Source organism: Leptonychotes weddellii, chromosome 14 (assembly GCF_054177405.1).
Source record: "Leptonychotes weddellii isolate Sample4059 chromosome 14, ASM5417740v2, whole genome shotgun sequence".
NCBI lineage: Eukaryota > Metazoa > Chordata > Mammalia > Carnivora > Phocidae > Leptonychotes > Leptonychotes weddellii.
In genome coordinates, this window is record NC_138382.1 from 26,959,304 (window position 1) to 26,985,588 (window position 26,285).

General features: G+C 38.2%; 1 protein-coding gene across 1 annotated transcript in view; it reads left to right on the top strand.

Moving 5' to 3' along the window:
- KDM4C (lysine demethylase 4C) overlaps positions 1-26,285 on the top strand; it is a 259,913-nt gene that overhangs the window by 11,297 nt on the left and 222,331 nt on the right. Inside the window, exons 2-3 of the mRNA XM_081804070.1 lie at positions 6,135-6,328; positions 21,546-21,595. Of these exons, the coding sequence (XP_081660196.1) occupies positions 6,135-6,328; positions 21,546-21,595 (244 nt within the window). The remainder of the gene's footprint in view (positions 1-6,134; positions 6,329-21,545; positions 21,596-26,285) is intronic.

Genomic DNA, 26,285 nt, shown 5'->3' on the forward strand with positions numbered 1-26,285 from the left:
CATCCCCGCCAACATCTGTCGTTTCCTGACTTGTTAATTTTAGCCATTCTGACTGGTGTGAGGTGGTATCTCATTGAGGTTTTAATTTGGATTTCCCTGATGCCAAGCGATGTTGAGCACTTTTGGTGGGATATAATTTATATACCACAAAATTTGCCTATTTTAAGTGTATAATTCAATAATTTTTGTGTAACCATCACTTTGATTCCAGTCTTAGAACATTTCTGTCACCTCCAAAAGGATCCTAATCCTGACATATATTCTCTTGAGCACTTAATATTTATTTTTCATCACTTTTAAATGTGAACTCTTTAATGTCTGCTACCTTTTTGCAGAAGTGGCCACAGATGTATTTTGTTTGATCCACATGGTTTTAAAAGTTAGTTAATATCACATTAAAATTTGGATTTGGGGCTTCCCTTAAAAGATTAGAAGATCTGGCAGTATTTCTAGTGACAGCAATAGACAGGAGCTGAGTAATGTCTGTCCTTGTTAGACAGGATAGTAGATGTCTCCAGATGGATAGGGTCTCCCCATTTGGGAGGGGAGTAGGGTCTCCGGATGGTCTCCCCGACTCCCCCTTTGACTTACACTTGGCTGCTTCACTCACTGATGTTACGGCTGGGCTCTTTGGGTACCTGGATTTGTAACTCCTGCTTTGTCGCCCAGCTCTTCACTTTCTGCTGTGCTCTTTGGAACATGCTGCTGACAATTCTCTTTGCGGTGAGGTGGGCCCTGAACCCCAGGGAATACCACTCAAACAAGTGGTCCTGAAACCCCGTCCCATGTTTTTGAAAGAAAAATTTAGTTAGAAAGGAAATTTTGAAAAATATTTTCCTATGTGTTTTGTAATCTTATCTTTACAGTTGTCCTATGAGGTAGGCAGGTCTGGATTTAAGTTTTCTTGGGAAGCCTTAGGACCCCACTTCTGCTGGCAAGGATATAATTTTTGAAAGTAGTTCCAGTTAGAGACTGGACCTTTACTATAGCTGTTTCAAAGTGGTCACAGTCTTGTCAGGGCCCAGTTGGCAGACTTGAACTCTGGTCACTGCTCTGCCACAAATGACCATTGATCCTGGAACTCTGGTAAGTGCTGGAGCCAGTATTTGATCAGAGAGCTTTTGATTCCTGTACAGCATGTTGCTTTTCTGAGATTGTGTCATTCTTTGAGAAAGAAATTCTTCATTCCATTTTGTTATTTGCTGGGTGAGGGCAGAAAAAGAGTGTGTGTATTAACCTTGATTTTCATAAGTTTACTAATTTGTCTTTTGTCTTAGAATAACCTTTATGTAGGCTTTGGTGGATGTGCCTTCATTTTTTTCTCAAAGATTTTATTTGTTTGAGGGGTTCCTGGGTGGCTCAGTCAGTTAAGCATCTGCCTTTGGCTTAGGTTGTCCTGCATTGGGCTCCCTGATCAGCAGGGAGCCTGCTTCTTCCTCTGCCCTTCCCTCCATTTGCTCCCTCTTTCTCTCTCAAAAATAAATAAAAATTAAAGGAAAAGATTTTATTTATTTGAGAGAGGAAGAGAGACACCACAAGTGGGGGGGGGGCGGGGGCGGACAGAGGGAGAAGGAGAAGCAGACTCCTTGTTCAGCAGAGAGCTGGTTGCGGGACTTGATCTCAGGACCCTGAGATTATGAACTGAGCTGAAGGCAGATGCTTAACTGACTGAGCCACCCAGGTGCCCTGTGCCTTCATTTCTATGTACTTTTTTTTTTTTTTTTAAGCCCATTCACTGGTCATCAGTATATTTGGTAGTTTTAAAAGTTTGATTATGTCTTCTATCTTTTCTTCCTAGTTTTAATCTCTTAGTCTGTCTTCATTTAGAAATACCTTTTTGGGAAGATTTTAATTGCATTAAATTTACACTATCTCTATGTGTTTTTAATTTAATTTAATTTAATTTTTTAAAAGATTTTTTTTTTTTTTAATTTTTTAAAAGATTTTATTTATTTATTTGACAGAGAGAGACATAGCGAGAGAGGAACACAAGCAGGGGGAGTGGTAGAGGGAGAAGCAGGCTTCCTGCCAAGCAGAGAACCCGATGTGGGGCTCTATCCCAGGGCCCTGCGATCATGACCTGAGCTGAAGGCAGACGTTTAATGACTGAGCTACCCAGGTGGCCCTCTCTATGTGTTTTTAGATGGCACAATCAAATTACATATATGTATTATGACAGTAGATGTGACCATATTCCACCCCACCCCACCACATACCCTGGGTTCTGAAATGCCATCACAGCTGTGGCTCAAATTATTTTCTCTCTTTCTACTGAGTTATTTAGGCTGAGGCATTTAAGGAGAAGTTTACTATAATCCTTCCCCGAATGTGCTGTCCCACACAGCATGATTTTATGGAATGTGAATATATTATATAAACAAGATTCCATGGTTAAGTAATATTTGGTAAATTTGGAGTTAAGCAGAGTTAAACAGACTTTCTTATAAAGGGCCTCTCACATCCTTTGGAGACCCTATCAGCTCTGTGACTCTAAGAGGAGGAGAAAAAGAAGCCAAAGTTTGACCATAGCCTCTGGTAGGACTAATGCCCCACTGGAAATATTTTGGGAAAAATTGGTTTACTATGAGTTTTGCATTATTTCTCTGTGTTAGGTGGGAATGGCTCATTATTGGTGAGGTTTTTAACATGACATGTTATTGCTATGTCATCCTTCAATCTTCCAGTGACTGAGTGTAGTCACTGTAGGGTGAGTCACAGATGTGCACAGTACTGAGGAGAGCATGCTTATTGCTGGCTATGGCCTATTTCAGGGACACAGGCCCAGAGTGCAAGGGACAGGAACTCAAACTTGGTACTGTCTCTCTGTGGAGTTGTATAAATGCATTGTTCCTGTTTTGATGTTACTCCCTCCATGAAATCCAAAGCCTGGTCTTCAAACAGCTCCTGGCTCTGGTTATGGTAATGAAGATTTAAGAGTTCTTTCAAACTGCCATCTGATTCCTGATAGGTGGAAGATACAGAGATTGAAAGGAAGAATCCTTCAAAACTTCTCAGTTATGCATATGTGCACAAATCATGGGCCAATTGTGAATTATTTCAGAAAACCTGACAGATACAAGGTAAATAGACAAATGGAGCAGGACAGGCCCAGAATGCCAAATAGGTGATTGGAGTGAAGGGAGTGGGACCTGGCAGGTAGTGTTTGCCCAGTGAAAGTCAGGTGAATTATAAATATTGCTCAAGCATCTGCTGAAAGATGTGTGGGAGAGCTTTATTTGAGGGGATGGAATCTGGGAAGAGGCATTTGTCTATGAGCTTGGACTGGTGTGCAGACTTTCTGCTAAGATTCAATGGCTGTAAGCTTTGAATAGTTTGACAAATTCTGATCTGTCATGTGGGGCTTGTTTGTAGCTAGGGTCTTTTTGGAGACTGCTTTTACACTAAATGAGTTCTGTTACCACCCCCACAAAAGTAAAGCAGGCTTGCATTTTAAGCTTTGCCAGTGTTTGTGTAGGATGGTTGTACCTGTGGGTGGGAAGAATGTGGGAACTTCATGGGTTTGCGTGTCTTAAATTTTAGCTCCTTGGATCTTTGTTGAGGAGGCTGAGAGAAGAGGATGATACATTTTATTTTAAGATGATCAGAACTGGAAGCATTGAGTTTAGGTTCAGGAATCAGATTTAGGTTTATCTTTGCCACCTACTACTAGCTAGTAGTATTAGTTTTTCCATTTGCTCATTTGTGTATAATGTTACCTATTTTACAGGATTGTTTTGAATAGGTATAATATGAATGTATGTGTAGCGTAATGGTATGTAGGGTACGGTATAACACTGTCGAAATGACAGACTAGGTGTACTCCTTGTCTAAATCTGTGAGGGCGACCTGGACTCTTCAGTGTTTGAGCAGAGCCTGTCCTTGGTAGCAGTTAGGGAGTTCAGTCAATAGTAGAGAACACAAATTGGAGAAGGAATTTTGAAACAGTAAGATTTATTTTTAGTCTCTGTTATGCCAGTTACTCTTAATATAACCTCTTTAGTTGAAATATACGACTTTTTATTTGACTAAAAGAAACTAAGTTTCAGCATCATGGCAGCTGTGGCTCTGCCCAGAAGAAAGTACTGTAAATATATTACTCGCTCACTAATGGAAAGAACCAGTAGTGAATTTCACAGGGCTTTATTATTACTTATCTCGTTGTTTGGGGAGGCTTTCCAGTAAGATTTATTAGAGAATACTGGAGATGTTTATTTCATAGATTCTAAGAAATAGTAGGCATTATTTTCCAAAGATTTTGTATCTGTTAGTCTATTCAGTACTCTGAAGCAACTCTAGGAAGATGCTGTAGCTCTCATGTTTTCATGAAGAAAGACTGGAAGCTCAGAAAGTCTCTGATTTTTGCCCTGGTCAGTGGCAGAGCTGGGGCTATAATCTGGGTCTTCTCTCAATACTCTTTCTTCTCTACCTTCTTCCTCTTAGAGCTGCAGGTCAAGAGATGTCAAGGGATTCAGCCTCAGTTATTTCTGAAAGGTAATGTCAGTCAGGAATAAAGATAAGAATTCTCTAAATGTAGGAATTTCAGGGGGATAGTTTGTTCTTAAATTCTTAAGCTCATTCAGTTTAAAATGATTCCGATAATATGGTGCTCATTTATTACTTTAGATTCATCACCTCAGTAATGACTTTCAAATAGAACTCTATTATTAGAGTGATTGGACCGAGGTCTGATTGGACTAGAGTTAAGAGACTGCATCACTATAAGTAGAGTGAGATAAAACATTTTATAGGATTTGATTTAATTTTTTATGAGGTCTCATAAGTTGGAACCTAGGATCTTCTCTAAAAAGATACTTTGACCAATTTCCAAATTGCAAACTTCCCACTGTGGGGTTTAAGTTATAGATAGAGTGGCTGCTCAGGGGAGTTTGGGAATGAAATTATTTCCTCTGGGACTTTTAATTATGTTACCTGAGGCAGAGCGTCAGTAACTGCTGCATCAATAATTTTCCTAATCCAAAGCTTGAGGAAGTGAGATTTGTACACTGATTAGAGAATCGTCTAGAGACCAAAATGAAAACAGAACAACCCTGGAAGTTTTTAGTGTATAAGGGAAATGCTAGATGTGGTTGTCTGTGTGGTCATAGGCATAGTCATTGGAGAAGGCCTTATCAGTATAGAGGAACACATTTAATGGCCTTCTTTAATAGCATCACGAGGAGATTGAAATGGATTTAAAGGCATTGCAGTTTCCTCATGATTGCATAGAATGGGCCTGATCTCTAATGTTTATGTTTCATTTTGAGAAAGGCATGTAGGAAAAATACACAGTTTGTAAAGATCTTAAGCAGTTGTGAGTTATAATTGAATAATTGGTAGTTCTAATAAAACCAGAATCTTTTCCTATCACCATGGCTCTAATATCAGTGACTCCCTCCTTTTCTCTCTATCATCATTATTGCTATAAAACTAGATTTTCCCAGCAATTTTATTGAAGTTTGGATAAATATTTTTATCAATTATTCTGTGTTTAAAACTTCTCATCAACATAAGACATTAATATTTAGTTGAAGGAACAGTAAAAGCACAATGATCTGTGGTTTAGAAGAGTGTTAAGAGTTTTCCCCATAATTAGAGGTGGGATTTTTAGGAAATGGTGTATCACATGCTAAAATTGAAATGGATAGGGATGAGAGCGGGAGCACAGAAGATATATTTTGCCATTGGTGTCTTGAGATAATGTCCAACCTTGAACATGACTTCTAAACTAATGTACAAATAAATAAACTAAAAAGCAAAAAGCTACCTCCCCCCCTCAAATAGAAGGTGTGTGTGCCAAAAATGGAAAGCACACTTCAAATCATATTCTTTGAATCAATGATTTTTTGCTAACAACCACTGAGGGGTGGGGCTTTAACTTACACTTCCATTTGGAATCAGGAAGTTTTTTGCTATACTTTCATACTAATGTTCATACAGAACTACATTATGCCAGTAGTAATCTTGGATAATTAATAATTGATGTATCACCTGAATGATGATTGCTTTATTTTTCATTTCTCAGTGAATTAAAATACACAGTGTGATAATTTTAGCACATGACAGTTTGATTAGTAAATGTTATTTTTATTAGTTTATTAATGTTTGATTTTTTTTTCTCTCTCTCCTGGTTCCAGGGTGTGGATGAATGGAACATAGCTCGCCTAAATACAGTCTTGGATGTGGTTGAGGAAGAGTGCGGTATTTCTATAGAGGGTGTAAATACCCCTTATCTCTATTTTGGCATGTGGAAAACCACATTCGCATGGCACACCGAGGATATGGACCTCTACAGCATTAATTATCTCCACTTTGGAGAGCCCAAGTCTTGGCAAGTTACATGTTTAATATTCATTTGCTTAGGAGTTCTGAAATTTGGGCAATATGAACCTACTGAAGAGGATTTTCTTCCCTTATCTGGTGAATTCAGATTTATATGAATTGAAAGTTTTTGAGTATAATAATTGATTGTCTTCCATTCTGCGCATGGTTTTGCTGAAAACCATAAAGTTAGTGGTGACTGGTATATCTAATGTGGCTTGCAGACCATTTTGTGGGGCATGGATTGATAGGTATTGTAGTCTTGAGGAATTTGTTAGGCATTTTTACTTTTCGGAGCATTTGTTGGAAGGTATGCTGGAAATAGTTAAGAGTGAAAGTTGACTTCATTGATGTTGAGTATTAGGTAATAATAATGATCTTCTGGTCCAGCCTCTTCTAAATAAATGACAAGAGTAGGAGAGGAGGGATGAATCAGGAGGCCTGTTACTGCTCTCTGGGTGATGGGCATGGGGAAAAGAATGTTATTGTTAATATGTGTTCTTAACTTGCAATTTCCTGTGTTTGTGAGCCTCTTTCCTCATCTTTCTGAGCAATGACTTGACAATGTGCTGCTTTGTAAAATACATCATGTAGTACATTCTTATGTACTTGTTAGTACACATATGTAGTTGTTAGTTTGTCAGTCACCCTGGGATCCTTTGTGGTTAGCCAGTTTCATGTTTTGAATTTGTTTTTGTGGGTTTTAGTCTCAGGGAAATTTAAGTATCAATCCTATTTTCTATAATACACGTACATGCAGGAAAACAGACAGAAGCATATGAAGCATGACCTTGACCAATCCAAGAAAGATGATGTTTCAGGTGGATGTGAACATGATAGGATGCTCTTCAGGTGCTTGTTTCAGCCCTGTAGCTTTCTTGCCTCCAAGTTAAAGATAATGGCCTCTTTCTAAGTTCCCCTGCTGATTAGGTGTTGAGATGCAGTAATTTGGGGATAATCTCCACCTCCATTTTGCCATTATTGCTTGCCCTTAAAGTTTTATCACGTGTTGAGATGTGAAACTGTAAATTTTCTCCAAAAAACTCAGATATAGCAAAAGTTCCTAATGATCAAAATGACATTTAGTTGGAAGGCAAGGTTTAGGTGGAAGAGCAAAGTTCTTACGGCATATAAGAAAAATCCAGGTAGTTCTGATTTTTTATGGAGTTTTGTGATCTAAAAAAGTTAGGGGGAAGCTGTTCAACTTATTTTAAAGGTGTTTTACTTGCACATTTCATTTGATAAATTCTTAGTATTCTGCTCTCTAAATGGAATAAATAAAAATTAAACATTTTTAGTAGGTGGTCTAGCACCCAGAAAGGCTTTTGTGACAGAATGGTATGATGGGACTATTCATTACATAGGTGTTTACTGAGGGCCAGTTTTGAGCACATGCTTTAGGCCCCGTGGGTCTCTGTTTGTCATACTTCTTCAGCACCACTGTAACATCTGTTGGAAAGAATGTCATCCTTTAGTACTTTTGGGACTTAACTTTGAGAGACTTAGAGAAATATTTTAAGCAATCTATAGGCACCTGGGCAGTTTCTCAGCTGCATAATTACCTCCATGCTCTTTCTGACATTCACTTTCAGTGTGAACAAAATTAAATGAAATGGGTAAATTCAACATGTTGGTAAAATCTAGCGTATAATAGGCAACTATATACTATATTTTTCTTAAGAAATCTGAAAAGTTAGTAACAAAACTTTTCTGGAGGTGTTTTAGAAGTCAGCTAATGAGAATGCCCAGGACAATAATTTGAGATTATAGTATTAGAGGAGTTTATTTTATCCCCCCCACCCACGATCCCCCCTATTAGAGGAGTTTAGATGATTACCTCTGCTTTCTTATCAAGAAAGATGATCCTCCCCCCCGTACTTCCATAAGAGAATTATGTTATCTCCTAAAGATCACTTAGGGGAGAGTATTCTGGTCAGGGAGAAGACTCTGAGTCTTGTGTCTTTGTGAAAGAGTACTGCTGTTCATGAGTGAGCATAATTATGCCCATTTTCAAAGAATTTTTCTGCTAGCATCTATATTTTCTGTAGTTAATTACTCTATTAGTTATTATAGATATACAGACTTCATTATATGCATTAATGGTAGATTTATAATATCACTATTATCTTTAACCTTGACCATTATTTAGAATGATAAAATAATAAAACCCAGCAGTGAGTTATGACCACTAATCTACATTCCACTTTCTAAGGTAACTACTATAGGAAAAGAATGATATAAATGACTCTAAGGATATTTCCCAGTAGATTTATGAAAGATTATATTAGTTCAGCATAAATAATTTTGAGGTAAATTCTATTATCATTAAAATTCATTTTAGTACTCATCATAGTATATTTTAAGTGAGCTTTGAAAGGTGCAAGAAGCAATACAAATTTATGTAAATACCAGGAGGTAGGCAGTGTCTGTTGGCAGAGCTTAGATTCAAGGAACCAGCAATCTGCGCTCTAGTCCTTATTCTGCTACTAACGTCTGTGGCTTTGGACAAAAAAATGTACTCCTTTGTTTGTTTGTTTAGAAAGATTTATTTATTTAGAGAGGTGGTTGGGGGAGGGGAGCAGAGGGAGAGGAAGAGGAAGAGGGAGATAATCTCCAGCTGACTCCACGCTGAGCAAGGAGCCCAACTCAGGGCTTGCTCTATCTAGAAAATGAGAAGATGAAGAGGTGACATAAGGTTCTCTGTGAATGCACGTACGTGCCCTGGTTTCCTTTTCTGCTGTCTTCTCCTTGTTGAGTTGTATGTGGGATAGTTGCCTTTACTTTTCTCCAGGGGTGCCCTCACCTGTGCTTGACATCTCTGACCCTAGCAATGTGTCTTTTTCTTCTAGCCTTATAGGCTGGTGTTGAACTTTGACTTCTTCTTCTTCTTCTTCAATTCTACCCTTAGGCATCAAGTTTTGGATATGATTATTGCAAAACTGCCTAGGATTTCCTCCTTAATTCCATGTCTATGGTGCTCTCTGTTGTTCTCTGCCTGTGTATCCCTTATTTTTTGCCCGAAGGCTTTCTGGACCATCTGCTCCCCCTACCTTAGACACCTGTTTTTGCACCTTTCAGGTGCTTCTGGCTGCCTCCTCACCCTTTCCTGTGTCTTCCTTGAAGTTGGGGTCTGTGTCTCTTTGCCTTTGAATCATCAGCACTTAACACAGGGCCTGGCTAGAGGACTCAGGCTCTGTACATAATTCTTGTTTGAATCAGGAGAGTGTTGTTTTGGAACAATCTGTTTAAGGGCAGACAAGGAAATATATAGAACATTATATAAAGATTTTTGTCTAAAGTGTAGCTATTAAGAACACTCATTTTCCTGGGATTTCTGAGTAGCTGCAGATGCACAGCTCCAGGTAGAAGCCTTGAGACACACTTTCCTGGGCGCTAAGGGTGGCGGATTTTGCTGAGTAAGTGTTCATGAACACAGGGTTGTACTGAAGAGACTTTAGAGGAGGTAATGATTTATTTAAACGTTTCTGGCATAAAGGTTTAGAGGAGAAAGAATGCTTTAAATAAGCACGTAGAAAACTGCTTTAGCAGTCAGTGGTAAAGTATTTATTTTCTTGGAATGAACATTGACTTTGGAGCCAGAAGACCTGTTTTAAAATCTCAGTCTGTCACTTACCAGCTGTATGCCTTAGGGCAAATAATTGTACTTCTTTCATCATGAGTTTCTTTAACTGTTGAATGGAGGTGTGATTTATTCTCTGTCTCCTTATAGGATTGCTAGGAGGGTCCAGGGATATACTTTGTATAAAAGTGCTTTGTAAACTGTAAAGTACTATACAAATATTTTCAATTACTATTATTTTAATAACCTTATGAAAATACATCATTTTTTGGTCATAGTAATGACTAAGCTTGAACTTGGCATGATGTATCTGTATATAATAGAGTAGGGATTTCAAGGATAAATAAAATATAATTCTCCCTTTCAAATGTCATATGTGATAGTGGTTAATTGCTGGGGGATATAGAATTTAGATGGTGCCTGGAATCCTTCTTCCTGAGACTGTGTCCAGACACAGTGAATAAGAGACTTCAGATTTACTCTCTAGAGAAGGAGAAAGGTAAGATTTGAGAGGACATGTCTTAAGCTATGAAAAGGTCTAAAATCAGGCAAGAAGTTTCTCCTGGATGTTTTTGGAAAAGTTAAGAATGGGCTGTAGTATTTTGGACGTGGTTAAATTTTATTCAACTGTGAGATTTTGTAAAAGTACCATGTAGCATTAAGAAGTGTCAGATTATTCAGGATAGATAGTTTAAACTTAGTTTGATGCTTTTTCATTAGATCATTTGTTCAGTGTTGTGTGGTATTTAAGAGCATGGGTTTTTTGTACCTGAGTCTTGTGTTTTGAGTTCTGGCATTACTTTTTACTGAACATGTGACCTGGGCAATTATTATATAACCTTCATGCCTCAATTTCCTCTCCTAAAACACTCAGATGGTTCTAAGGTACTTGTGTGGATGAAATAAAATACAGTGTACAAAGCATGTGCCACAGCTCCTGATACATCATAAGTGCTCAATCAATAATATTCCATATATTTCAGTTAACAAATATATATTGCATGGGGCGCCTGGGTGGCTCAGTTGGTTAAGTGACTGCCTTCGGCTCAGGTCATGATCCTGGAGTCCTGGGATCGAGTCCCGCATCGGGCTCCCTGCTTGGCAAGGAGTCTGCTTCTCCCTCTCCCACTCCCCGTTTGTGTTCCCTCTCTCGCTATGTCTTTCTCTGTCAAATAAATAAATAAAATCTTTAAAAAAAAAAAATATATATATTGCATGTCTTATATATAAGACCTCATAGATCTTGTATTAATAAGGATTCTTGGTTCTAAATGACAGAAACCCAGTTTAAGCAAAAGGACATCTGCTAGTGTATATGGTTGGGATAAGCTAGAAGCATGGCTCAATCCAGAGATCAGATGCTCCTATTGGGTATTTGTCTCAGCCTTTCTCTGCAAGTTTCCCTCTCTCCACTCACTCCCCTCCATCTCACCGCTTGTTCTTTTTCCTCTTCCTTTCTTCCTGGGTAGAGGAGAAGCTGTTTACTAATAAATAAGTATTCAATTATTGTTGACTTTTAGAATTCAAGTCTCTTTAAAAGAACAAACAACCTGGAGTCAAATTGACCCATGCATGTTTAATATATATCTTCATCAAAGTGTGAGCTCCTAGAGCTGGGGACCCTGTTAGTCTAGTTCACTAGCACATCTCCCATGCCTGGCACAGTATCGGGCATGATTGCAGCACACAGTAGGTACTCAATATTTGTTAAATAAACAGTCTTACTGAGGAATTTCTTATTGAGGTTAGAATATTGCTTTAGGAGTTAGATAGCTTGATAATATTTAATGATATATTGAATTAGCAACCCATGGTACCAACTCCTACTTGTCTATGTAGTAAGTTTAGACTCATTAATATATTCTAATTGCAGATATTAAGACTAATTAGATAATGATGAAAGCTGTATCCTTTTGATGGTTTATATAGAAAAAATACTCTTGGAATTAAGTAGTTTGTTTCTGGTTTAAATACTATTCCTAGAGAAAATTACCCTCTAAATAGGAAAAATAGATTTGTATAAATACTTTAACCAAGTATTAGTGAAATTAACTGCATAAGTTATTCTGATTATTTTTAGGCATATGTATGTATAGTTTTTAAGATATTATTACAAAAGGTTTAAGAAATTGGAAAGATAGTTAAAAAGTATGGTATTCATTTTCTAGTCAGCTATTGGTTACATTTGTAGGAAGAAGAGAGTACAGTGATAAGCAGGAACAAAAATTTTTATTGATAGAGTGGATCATAGTTTACTTAGACCTGAGCCTGACTTGGGAATAAACACCACTGTACTGGCACCCATCCCCATGCTTGCAGTCCACTGAGTCTCATAGACCCCTGCTCAGCAGAGTTCCCTAAAAGAAGCATCAATGAGGTCTAGTGTTTGCGATTTTCAAAGCAAATCTCACTCTTTTGCCTGAAGTGATGTGATGTAATGCCTTTTTACTAACTGACTGGTAAGCGTGGGTTCTCATACAGGAACTCTAAACTTATATTTAGTACTCTTGATACCCCTGGAAAGCATAGCAGGAGCTTGTAAATTCCTCCAGGATGCCTCTTATTTGTTGCTATTCTTTCACTAAAGCAACCACCATCATTTAATAAGAACCAGAGAACTCTCTTCAAATGAAAAGAAATTGCTGAATCAAATCCATAACTCTTAGGGAAAAATCAGAAGGTTAATGCAAATTTATTTACTTTGTAGTTCATGGAAAACAAACATTAGTGCTGTTAGTTTAGCAAATTACCATGGCAAATGTCATAATTTACCAGTTACTTTGCCTAGCTTATCTTTTTCCCCAATTCCTTCCCTCCTTTTCAGACTTTTAATCTTACTGTTTAGATAGCATTTTATAGGAAATACATATTAATATTTTTTTGCAAAAATTATTCTTTGATTTGAGCATATAGGAATATGGCTTTGTGTATGTGTGTGTGATTGCACATCTACAGGTAGGCTTGCAAATAGATTTTTGTCTTACTTCTAAGATCTCAAATGTATTCATTCTTTGTAAGCTTACTTTTCAAGGAATAGGGCTTGACTAGGGTGGTGAAGTATGTTTTGTTTGTTTCTGGTGACTCTGTTCCATTTAGTGAAGTCCTTTTTTTGTTTTTAAGATTTATTTATTTATTTGAGAGAGAGAGAGAGAAAGAGAGAGCAAGCACATGCATGCTGTGGGGAGGGGAAGAAGGAGAGAGAATCTCAGGCAGACTCCCCCTGAATGTGGGGCCTGATGTGGGGCTCAATCCCAGGACCCTGAGATCATGACCTGAGCTGAAATCAAGAGTCAGACGCTTAACTGACTGAGTCACCCAGGTGCCCCTTAGGGAAGTCCTTTTACATGTGTCAGGAACCATGCTAATCACTTCAAGAAAGCACAGAAGTTGCCAGACTTTCTGTAAATGAAAATTTTCTTTAGAAGGTCAGTATATAAAACTGAAAATAAAGGAGGAACTGACCTGGCTAAAATGTGTTTGGTGGGACACTGTCCCTCAGTAACTCCTTTCCTGAAGCACTTTCATCAAGAAACACTGGACCCAAGATGGGGGGGGGTGCAGGAGCAGGCATGGAAAACAGTTTGAAAATCAGTCATTTGATCCTCTAGTCCTAGAAAAATCACTTTACTGCTTACTGTGTTATCATTTGAGTATTTTGGAGAGATCAGTATTAAGGAGTAAAGATTTCTTTTATGTTGCCTATAGTTGATATCAACTAATAATTCATAGTATCTTTTTCCTTTCAGGGGAAAAGACCCATTAGTAGTGTGTAAGACAGCCTTAGAACTTAGAAAATATTCAGTGGATTAAGTAACACGAAATATATTCTTTCTTGAAAATTAAGTTTTGTGCAGTTATTGTTTTTACTAAGTTTTATAATGACTTCAGACAAAAAGTAACTTGATTTTTATGATTGCTCAGGACATCAATTTATATGTATATGGATACTGAACTGTATTTTGAATCCCAGATGAAAAAGAGCTGCTTATATATATATTTTAAAAGATATTATTTATTTATTTGACAAACAGAGAGAGAGCACAAGTAGGCAGAGAGGCAGGCAGAGAGAGAGGGAGAAGCAGGCTCTCCGCTGAGCAGGGAGCCTGATGTAGGACTTGATTGCAGGACCCTGGGATCATGACCTGAGCCGAAGGCAGCTGCTTAACCAACTGAGCCACCCAGGTGCTCCAGAGCTGCTTATATTTTTAATGCTCACTTATTCACTGGAACTTTCTTGTTAGGATTTTTTTTGCTATAGTTTCCTGACTTATGACTGTCTGCAGATGTGGCTGGTAGAGTTTCTCTTTTTCATTTAATTGTTCTTTAGGAAATAAGCTATAAGATGACATAAGGGTGGGGCTAAGCTTTGGCTGAATTCCTTTGCTCAGGGGCTTTTTGTCTAGTCTTATAAGGCCTCAGCTCAAATACCTTGTTCTCTAGGCCATGCTTTTAGATGCCTAGCTTTAAGTGACACCTCCTTACAGACATATTCATTGTAGCTCAGGAAGCCCACTCTGAAACTCAGATTTGTGTGCCAGGGTGTCTTGGACAACACCTGTGAGGGGGATGGAAGGCAGGGCTGGGCAGTTGGGGGAAATTAAACTGCATTAGAGCCATGGGCAGATCCCATAGGCAGCTGCAGCTGTCAAGTGCCTCCAGAATTGCTCCAAGTTGAGGCAAGAGGATCAGGCTTTTATATTCACATATGTATCATTCATTGTATATGGGCCACCACTGCCATGATCTTCAGGGAGGGAACATGATTTTGGGTGGGTGTGAGGTAGGGTGAGAAACCTTCCTTTGGAGAATGCAGTGAGGGCCTCATCAGGAAGGGGGAGCCTGGCACCTACCACAGCATCCCTTACAGTCCTACGTTCTGTTTCTCACATCCATCTGTTTTTAAGAACTGAAAATGAAGTAAGCAATCTTGTATTTTCCACAGTTAACTAATGAGACTTTGTAATTTAAAATATGAATGCTTAAACTATAATAAATGCCCAATATTAAAACTTGTTAACATCATCAGTAATGTGAAAATATAATATAATCACACATATAAAATCCACAGTTGTTCAGCCTTCTTTTTGACACAACTTGGAAAATGCCTTGTTAAAAAGTATATTGTAAATTAACCACTTCAGAAATAATGAGTTTTGTTTATTTTTGTATATTTGAGTTACTTTTTGATTCATGAAGTTTTTTGTAACAAGAACCAATGGGAAACTTTGGTAGTGGTTTAATGGCCTTATTTTTTATATCTGTATTTTTTAAAAAATGCTATTGTCTTTTGCTTGGTGCACACTGTAATTTCAGTTTTTCCAATTGTGAGTTTTAGAAGTGGATAAAGGCAGGAAGGGTAGCTGGGAGATATATTCCGTGGGTATTGGAGCTTTGTTCTGTTAGCAGCAGGCAAGAGACTTTTTCCTCCAAAAGTTGGATTTCCCCCCAGTGATTGCAGTGATAATTGTATATGGCCTTGGGGAGAGGGGTGCTTATTAGCCCCTTTCACTTCCTTCCAGCTGGCATCTTTGTGGTGATTGGTGAGGAAACAGGAATGGAATATGGGGCTGGAAAGCACATCTTGGGCTTTAGAGTTATATTGGTCTGGGGTTGGGTGCCACCTTTATTATCCTTCTTGCTCAAGTAAATTAATCCTTCTAAGCCTTGGTTTCCTCATCAGTAGAATGGAGGTGGTAGTAGTAGAATTTGGATTACAGGGTCTTAGCTCAAGGTCTGGTATGTTGTAAGTGCTCAATTAATAGTGGCAATGATGAACTGTTACAGTATTTATTGGTCAGTTAATCTTTTCATTGAGCTTTCAACCCCTTAGTAACTATAGAGAACAAGTCAGGTAAAAGTGGGGAGGGTCAATTTAGACTCGTTGTCTGTCAGAAAACTGTCCTTGGGGATGTGAGCTTGATTCTTTTTGGGAGATGACTGTAAGAGCAAACAGCAAGAAGAAATGTAAACACAAGAGGAGGAAGGGGCTATTTCACACACAGTCTCAGTTAAAGGAAGGGAGTAAAGAGCAGTCCCTTTTTTAGGACTGATCTGCTTGAGCATGGCGTGGACCTGGAAGAGGTTCTGCCCTGTGTGCTCTGGGTTTGGTAAGACTGCCCTGGATGTTACAGGGTAGATTGAAGCTGGGCCAGCAGGAGGTGCCAGCAGACCTGTTAGTGAGACTGACAGAGGAACTCAGGAAGCTACTTATGTCAGACAGCCCAGTGACAGAGGTATGGGTGGAGGGGGTGGGGGAAGCTGAGAACATTATTTCTAAGCACATTAGTGACAGCCCCAGGGTTCCCTCCTGCTCCCACCAAGTTAGGGAGACTTTCAGGGAGTGATATGAAGAGTAGGAGAAGTGCTGATAAATGAGCTTCTAATGGACTTATGGACTGAGCATATCTTGAAAAGAGAAATACAGTGGACCGCTTCATAAAGAAAACCTGAATCAGAGAAATGGATCTACTACATTTTGAAAAATACAGCTTTGCCAACTGATAGAAAGGTCAGCCTGGTAATTATTCATTCAAGATAGTGTTTGTATTACACCCATCAGGATAACCTCACTTTAGGTCTCTTCTTTGAGTAAACCACCCAAAGATGTGCTTAGAGGGATTCTTATGTTTTCCTTGGTCTTCATATTAGATCTTTTTTATTTTTTTTAATTCATAAAAGACTCTGGTTTTAAATAAAACATTACCCTGTAAATATCTAATTAGTGTATTCATAGTTCATTAGTGATTCATAGTTTCTTTTTTTTTATTTTTTTTAAAGATTTTATTTATTTACTTGACAGAGACAGAGACAGCGAGAGCAGGAACACAAGCAGGGGGAGTGGGAGAAGGAGAAGCAGGCCTCCCGCTGAGCCGGGAGCCCGATGTGGGACTCGATCCCAGGACCCTGGGATCATGACCTGAGCCGAAGGCAGTCGCTTAACCAACTGAGCCACCCAGGCGCCCAGTGATTCATAGTTTCTTAATATTAGCAGAATTTTTGGCAGTATTCATTATATCTGAAACAAAAACACTGTCTTAAAGGTTAAATGAACAATTAATAATTTCAACAAACCAGTATGTACTTGAGAATATACAGTGGTAGGCATCTTATTTGGTGGATTTTAAAGAATACAAAGAAGGGCAAGACACATTCATATCCTCAAAGAATTAAGTATTAGCTGCATAACCAAGCAATTGTGGTACATAGTAGAGTGTCTGGCTATGAACTGGGTACTCACTATACAAGGTATGTTAAAAAGGATAATTCATGTGAAAATATCTGGCTTGTGGTAGGCATTCTCTCCCTCATAGAACTCAGTGGCTATCCATTGAATTGATTTATGCACACTGAACAGCAGGTAGATTTGGAAAGTAGTAGATGATAAATACTACGTGAAAAATATAACAGAATGGCACTGGGAGAAAGAAAAAAGGGTGAGATTGCTGAGATTTATAATGGTCAGTGAAAGCTTCAAGGAGGAGGTGGAATTTGGGCTTGGAGGGCTGGGATTTGAAGTGGAATGGAGGGGGCTGTTTGAAGTGAGGAGTGAGGTCAAAGCCCATGTGAGTGACAGAATAATTCATAGTCTAGCCTACTGAAAGCAGACTGTTGATATTTAAGGCTAGGGCTAGATTGTGTGTGTGTGTGTGGGGGGGGGTGTCTTTGAAAGCTAGGCAGTAAGGAATTAAGGTTCTTATGGTATAATAGTGTTTTGAACACTCTAGCTGCCCAGAGAGATATAGTCAGGGTTCAGTTATGGTAGTAGTTCTAGTTGGGGGCAAAACAAGGTTGAAATTAATGTGATGCTACCAGGAGATGGATATAAGGTTTTGTGTGTAGAGTGGATAGAACTTGTGACTGGCAATGGGGGCAGAGAGATTGAGAAATAAGGAAGAGTTGACTGACAGTTCCAGTTTGGAAGGCTAAGGGAAAATGGAGTTATGAACTGAAATAGGAATGCTGGGAGAGAGAACCATTTTAAAGGGGGAAGTCATGAATTTGATCTTGTGTATTTGAGACTTCTGAAGTGATGGGATACTTTCATGGAAACATCTAGGAGCTTTTCTGGGCCATGGAACTAGGACTTCTCTCACTGAGGTCACTCATCATCTGTAGTAAGCCCCTATGCATATGGGCCCTCCAGCCTGCCTCTATTTAGTCACAAGTTCCTCTTGTTACATAGATTTTAAACAGGGAAGAAAAGTGACACAATCTGATTGGGCTACATGGACTAGAGAGGGCAAGGCTGGAGGCAGGGTGACTATTGAAGAGATGCAGCAGTACTGTGTGTGATAGAGAATAGTGGCTTGGATCAAGTGGTGGCAGTGGGGATAGAGAAATAAAGGCATGAGATTCATGAGACCTCTCTTGAACAGGTACACGGTAGAAAACATAAAACTTGGGGGTTGGTTAAATAGTGGGAGTATAACCACAGACAACTCCCACATTTCTGGACAGTTGGTTGGATGAAGAACTGGAGGAGAAGCAGGTCTGCCAGGAAGATGTTGGAAGATTAAGCTTTGGACAAATTGTGTTTGATGGCTGCCAAATGGATTTGTTGAATAGCTGGTTTGTCGTAGAGTTTCAGAGCTCAAGAGAGATGCTTGGAATGGAGATGTAGTTCAGCACCACAAGGAAGATTTTGAAGCCTTGAGTGAAGGTGGTTCCCTCAGGGAGAAATGTGAAAGCATTCCACAGGAGGCCTGGAGAATGGCATTGTGAGGTTTGGCAAGCACAAGGTAGAAAATCGCTGGAAATGAGTTGGATCATGAAACCCAAGGGAAGTGAGTATTTCAAGGATCTGGTCAAAAATTTTAGAGAGGACCAAATAGGTAAGGACTCAAAAATGGGGCAACCTTTGTCCAAGCAGTTATATCAAGAATGATAAAAATAGGATTCAGGTTGCAATGGATTCCAGGATGAATGGGAGTGAAAAATGTGGGAGTATTTTTCTTTTTCCCATATCCTTCCTCCCCTCCACACCTTTTATTCTGGAGGATCAGGAACATGATTCATCACTTGAGAGTGACAGAAGTCAGTAAACACTGATCATCTGCTTAGCTGGTGCTTTGTCTAGGGAAAAGACACTGGCCCTTGCCACTAAAGAGCTTGAGAGGAGAGCAGGGAGGCAAAAAGGTAAAAAAAATTAAATTCTGAGTGCCATGGTGGAGGCCTGTATTCCATGTGAGTGAGACAGCAAAAGAGGGAGGGGGAAGCTCTCCCTGGGGGTGACTCAGGCTGAGCTTGGAAAAAGGAATGTGTGTTTTTGTTGACAAAATCGAGGGCATGCAAAGCCAAGAAATAGGGGATGGAAAATAGTGGAGGTGTGAAATAGCAAGGGCCCTGGGAAGAACTTCAAATGATTTGTTAAAGCCAAAGAGCAGGTTTGATTGGGACATCAGAAAAATTGCCAAGATTGCAACAGGCCTGTGTGCCCTTCAGAGCAGTTTGGCTTCTGTCCTTCAGGTTATAGTCAGCCATTGAAGGTCCAGGGCTTTGTCATGGTCAGCTGTATTTGTAGAGATGACTTTAGCACACCTTAGAGGGTAGTTTGGAAGAGAGTGGGGAGCACACCTGTAATGGTCATTGTACACCTTAGTGGCTTAAAGGGTGAGTTGCATCAAGGGGACACACTTAGTGCCTTATGGTCATGTATCCAATTTAAAGAATTTTTGTTATTTGTGTAATGTATGGAGAAAATCTTTCTGATGATTAGCCTCTAGAGAAGTTTCATAAGTATCCTTTTAGAAGATGACTTTACTGTAAGTGTTGGCTGTGTGTGATTTTGTCATAGAGTTGTGTGGACTAACTGAAAGACTGTGTCAAAGATATTCTTTATCCTTATATTATGTTTATACTTATGTTTATATTTACATTTATATATATGTTTATATTTTCTTTGAATAGATGATTGAACCTCAGATTAATGAGCTTTAACTTTGATGCCAATTTTCAGAAAAGTGAATCTGGATGTATATCTCCATCTGTGTCCAACCATTTGTGGGCAAGCATATATACATCACATGTGTGCAAGCATGTGTGTGTGTGTACATGCACATGTGTGTGTGGATGTGTGTTAAGGGGGACATGACCCTCTTGTCTGAGGCATATATAAGTTTTTCTTCTCCTTTTCTGGGTGTATTTGGTGATGTAAACTAGGATTAAAAACTGGTAAGAAGTGGCCAGTGTATAAATAAATTGGATGATTGTCATTTAGTTATGCTAAAATTTTATCTTCCAAATTCAGTTGGAATAATTTCATTAACAGTGCCTTAAGGAACAGGATATATGGTTGAATTTGCTTTTAGAAAATTGCCTAGTTATATCGGATCCAATTAAATTTTGCGTATGTTATCAGTGGCATTAAATGCAACCAAGTGTGGTGTTAAGTAAAATGAGAAAAATTATTTTAGTAAAAAGGAACTTGTACTTAATATATACTGAGCTAGTAAACATAGCAAATGTAGGTTTTAACAATAACATCATTTTTACTTAAAACATGAAATGATCACTTTATTTTTAATATTCTTAAATTTCCTCATTGAACTGCCTATAATATTTATTATTTATGTAATAAATTGGGAAGGTTTTTGTTTTTGTTTTTTTGTTTTTTTTAGAGAAAGAGTGAGTGAGCAGGAGGGGTGGGGCAGAGGGAGAGGGAGAGAAAGAATCTTAAGTGGGCTCCATGCAGAGCTACCCAGGTGCCCTGTGAAATTACTATTTTAAAATTTGTTAGTAAGTTCACAGTAGATAAGTTCAAGTTTTTCACTTTGGAAAATACCAGGAACTAGAAATGAGTATTTCTGTTCAAAGGTGAAAATTTTTTTTCTATAATCAATATTTTAAAAGTCATAAAATCATAAAATCAATAAACACTGCCCTCTTATCACTGGTAATTTTTTATTTAAAATCTATTTGAGGGGCACCTGGGTGGCTCAGTCAGTTAAGCTTCTGACTCTTGATTTCAGCTTAGGTCATGATCTCAGGGTCCTGGGATCTAGCCCTGTGCCAGGCTCTGTGCTCAGTGGGGTTCTCCCTCTCCCTCTGCCCCTCCCTCTGCTTATGCTCTTTCTCTCTCTCTAAAATAAATAAATAAATCTTAAAAAATATAAAATCTATTTGAAAAGTATAATGTTCTTAGAAAGGTTTGGTGGAAATATGAATATTGCTATAAGAATTTTGTGTTCTATCCTGCTTGTCAATAAAAACATTTTAAAAGGTTAAAAAAAAAGCACAACTACCTAGGTTTTCTTAAAAACAAAGGCCAAACTAACTAACAACAAAACATAAGACATACAACCAACAATAGCCCTGGATTTCTGGGGTGTTGTGAGTGTTGGAAAAGAGATTCTAGTCTCCCTGCTGTGTCTAGCTGCCTCCCATGTCCAAGTAGTTTACTGGCCTTGAGCCTTTGTTCCTTAATCTGTAAAATGTGATTGGGATGGAGAGCTTGGGCACTGAAATAGGTTGTTTACAGTTTATTTTTCTTCTGTCTAGTGTCCAAGCGATATGATTCTGCGATTGGTTTTCTAATCTCTGTTGGTTTCATTTAATTGGAATTGGCATTTTTTTTTTAACATGACATTATCTTAGGATACTAGCTGAGCAGTTATAAACCTAAAATTTTTATTTATGTTTAATATTTTAGGTATGCAATACCCCCGGAACATGGAAAACGACTTGAAAGACTAGCTCAAGGTAAACTTGCTTTCTGTGTTTCTCATCTGGATAGATTCTTTGTTTTTGAGGTATTTTTACAGTATGGAATGTCACTGTTACTTTTACTCTTTTCAAGTTAATGACTTTTGAATGTTTTTCTAATTGAACAATTAATTTTTTTTCATATTACCGTGTGAATTATTTTTCCGTTTTATAATCTTCATGATTATTTTAGTTGGCTGCTTAGTATTTCATCAAGTGATTGCACTTAACCTGTTTTGATTATTTCCAACTTTTTCTCTTTTATATAACTTACATATATATATACATAGCTTTTATTTAACATTATTGTGCTAATAATATTTTTCTTTCTCTTAAGTTACACTCTTGAGATAAATTCCAAAGAGTACTGAGGCTGCATCTCAGGGTGCAGGTATTTTATGAATACTTTTATGTTGTCATATCATTTCACCAAAGGGTTGTATTAAATCTCCTTCTGACTCCTGGTTTGGCCCCCTGGGCTTGGGATTGCTATTATGGAAGTATTGAGGTGACTGTCCCCAGATAACCAGATAAGCATGAGAGTGTACTCCTTTTTAGACTGCAAATTTAAACATACCTTACTGGAACTTGAATTTTTATTTTTTGTGGCTTTGTCTATCTTCATAAGGGCCCGAATGAAGAACTCTATTAATGGTTTCATTCTGTACCCACTTGTATCTGCAGAAAATGCCTTCCTCTTTTCTTTTTTTTTTTTTTCTAAAGATTTTATTTATTTATTTGACAGAGAGAGAGAGTGAGCACAAGCAGGGGGACCGGCAGAGGGAGAGGGAGAAGCAGGCTCCCCACTGAGCAGGAAGCCCAATGCGTCGTGGGGCTTAATCCCAGGACCCTGGGATCATGACCTGAGCTGAAGGCAGACGCTTAACCAACTGAGCCTCCCAGGCGTCCCTCTTTTCTGTCTTTAAGACACAGAAGGAAACCTTGCCATATCTGTTTATACAAGGGAGGAGAATCTGATTTACCCCCTGCCAACTTCATCTGTTTTGCTAGCCACCCTTACCAAGGAAGAAGTAGCCTGGTCTGACTTATTTCTAGGGAAGGTGAAGTCGAATTTGAGTGTCAACTAGTGTAAGACATTCTGCTTTTATCCAGGATCAAATCCTCAGTGACCATTGTCCTTTTAGTCAGGTGCTGATCTGTTTTATTGGTGTGTTAGGTTTGTCTTTTAGTAGGAAAAGATTTTTGTTCCTGTCTTACATATGCTTTCATTTAATAATGAAATGGGGACACTGAAAAACCCCTTTCATTGACTTGACAGTTCTGAACAGAAATTGTTAATGATATCAGAGTATTAGAAGGAACAGTTACAGTATCACATTTGTCAGGAGCATTATTATAATTTTGGCAGGCTAATAACTATAAAGCCTTAGTGTTTTTATAATGTAATACATTGTAGTAATAATAGCAATGTAATTGTAATCCTAAACTTTGTTAGGGACTATTTTCATGAATATTAAGGTGGATGAACCCTGGTTCTGAAGAATAGATTAGAGTGCAGCTGAGAAAATGATTACCATAATCCTTAAATACACAGGCAGTGAACTTTGTGCTAAATCTGTATGCTGAACTATATTCTTCTCTATAATAAATATTCCACCATTTTCTATTTGCCTCACCACCAGAGACCTGGAACCAATGTAAACTTTACAGTATAGAGTCACACACTAAAGTTTCTGCTATAAATTGTCTGCAAAAGCTTTGACATAAACTGTCAGAAAATGACATTCTAGGAAAATGGGTGCCATTTGTTTAATCAATAAGAGGATAATAAACTTGAAGGATGTACAAGAACTTTGAATCAATTGCACGTTTATTCAAAACTGTTTTGCAGGATTATTTTGAGAAATGACACAGGGAAAAGACCCTAAGAGACAGTAGAGGATTCCCATCCTGACTGAGCAGATGCCAACCAAATTAATTAAATTCTGCTAAATAATTAAAATGATAAAATAATACAGTAAATGTGATGGAACATTTTTGGATGTCTAGGTCAAGGCAGCACTTGACACAGAAAATGAAAAGCAGCCTAGGATAGTTTCCATTATCTTGTCTGCACATCATAATTATTACACTTGCCTTTTATGCATGAATGCTTTCATCTTTGGTTTCTATTGAAATCTTGATTGACTGTGGCACCTACAAATATTTTATCTCAAAGACATTAAGTCTGCATCTAATAAAGCCAGAGTTTGATTTTGCCCTTCAGCTGCTTTTTCATTTATATAGGTTTTTTTTTCAATATTGTGTAGACCTAAGTGTAATAAAAATAAAACCTCAAGTGAATTGTTGCAATTTTTATACTTGTTATGTTTGCCTATAATGCCATTACATTCTTTCTAATTTTTGGTTTGATACAATTGAATGGAAAGTATAAGGGAGAATAGAGGTATAATATTAAATCACGAATGACAGTTTTGAACATTTTCACTTTTTAGAATGTCTAAATCTTATCTGTTTTAGAAATAAGACAATATCTTTGCTGTTCTATTGAGTTAAGCAAAGTATGGATTAAAGTAAATTGGGAATGACTGAAATTTTTTGCAAAGGACTGTATTCCATTAGTCTTTTATTGTGGATAAAATGCCAGCCAATATTAAAATAATTGAAAATGATTTACTGTGGTCAAAATTTTGGTTACTGGGAAAGAATATATGAGTTAGGGCTTTGTGCAGCTGAGTTCAGAAGTGTGAATGATCAGTACAAATCTTGTTTCAGATGGCAGTAAGGGAAGTAAATTCTTATACTTAGCAGGTATTTTAGTTGTGACTTATTTTAAAACAACATTCAGGAAGAAGGAACAGAAGAGTCATTATTATGAAGGATTAATTTAGTTTTTTTAAAAATAGTTTTGCGGTGTGTGTGTTTTAATGACTAGTAGTCTTGAGTTTAAACCTGTGGAACGAGAGCCTTAGCCTTATTTGCAGGGATCCCTGTTCCAGGAGGTGGACAAGTAAGTATCTGTGGGTGGGATGCAGGCAGTCTGTGGACTTTCTGAAATTATACTCAAAATTGGTCATATATATGTGTTTCTGGGAAGCCATCTTCAGATCCCTTCAGAGGGTTTGACCTAATTGAGATTGTGAACCTGCTGTCAAGAGACTAGAAGAGCAATAAATAACAAGTCATTTTAATTTTTTTTAAAAGATTTTATTTATTTATTAGAGAGAGAGAATGAGAGAGAGAGAGCATGAGAGGGGGGAGGATCAGAGGGAGAAGCAGACTCCCCGCTGAGCAGGGAGCCCGATGCGGGACTCGATCCCAGGACTCCAGGATCATGACCTGAGCCTAAGGCAGTTGCTTAACCAACTGAGCCACCCAGGCGCCCAAGTCATTTTAATTTTATGAACAGATTCTAAATTGACCCGTTCTCATACCTCTGTCTTGGAATTAGGAAAATACGCTTTTATCTGCTGTCTCCTCTCCAAATGATAAATACCTTATTCCCTTAAGCATTCATTTAGCTGATCATCTGAAAATATTATATTAAAATGCCTGGTTGTGAAAGGCTAATAAATAAAAATACCCCTGATTATAAATAATCAATTTTAAGGAGTCCCCTAAGCCATAAAAAATGAAGAAGTTCAGTAATATATTCTCTGCCTTTATGCCTAACTCATGCCTTAGGTGTGGAGAACAATGTGTGGTGTGTCAGGGTCTTTCTCTCAGCTGAGTTGTATTAAGAATGGTTCAACAGTCCCTAAGCTTACTTTTCTCATAATTTGATGTCAGATATCGCTGTGTTTAAATATATCTGAATATTTTATGTCTGGTTGTCTTCTAGGATTTTAGACGTTGGTCAATAATACATAGCATATACCAAGCTAATGTAATTCTAATGTGTGAAAGACAATTCTGAGAAGTGACAGCAGAGAATGGGAAGGAAGAATTCAGGAAGGGAATATTGGCTGGCAGGGAGGAATTACTATGGAGGGAAATTAAGAGTACTTTGATTTTTTGGGTGGAAGCTGAGCCAGGAAAATTCTGGATACCTTGACTATGACCTGTTTGAACCCAAAGTATTTGGCCTAGGGAGTCCTTGATCTATGCCTGTGTGGTCCATGTGTCATATCAAGGGGAGAGAAGTGGGATCTGAAACAAAGTGGTCTTAGGAATGCAATGAAAAACCATATGTAATGACCCATATACTTGTTAAATTAGGTGGAAATTTTAACTCTAAATGTTCTACCAGCCATCTTGAAATGGAAAAAAACTTGACCATTACACACTAACATAACATAAAAAATAAGTAAATAAACAAATAAATAAAAAACAAATCTGTAACATGTTTTTTTTAAAAAAAGACCACAATCAGTGTGAATTTCTTTCTTTTCTTTTTTTTTTTTTAAAGATTTTATTTATTTATTTGACAGAGAGAGCGAGAGAGCACAAGTAGGGGGAACAGCAGAGGGAGAGGGAGAAGCAGGCTCCCCGCCAAGCAGGGAGCCTGATGCAGGGCTCGATCCCAGGATCCTGAGATCATGACCTGAGCCCAAGGCAGATGCTTAACCATCTGAGCCACCCAGGCGCCCCTCAGTGTGAATTTCTGGTGCTCCTCTGGAGTGCTCCATGGAGCTCTGTCTCTCCTAGTACTGATGTTGATGGATCATGGGACACTTAGAGCAGAGTGAAGCCTGTTTTGATAGATTATGGGAACTTAGAGCTGAGT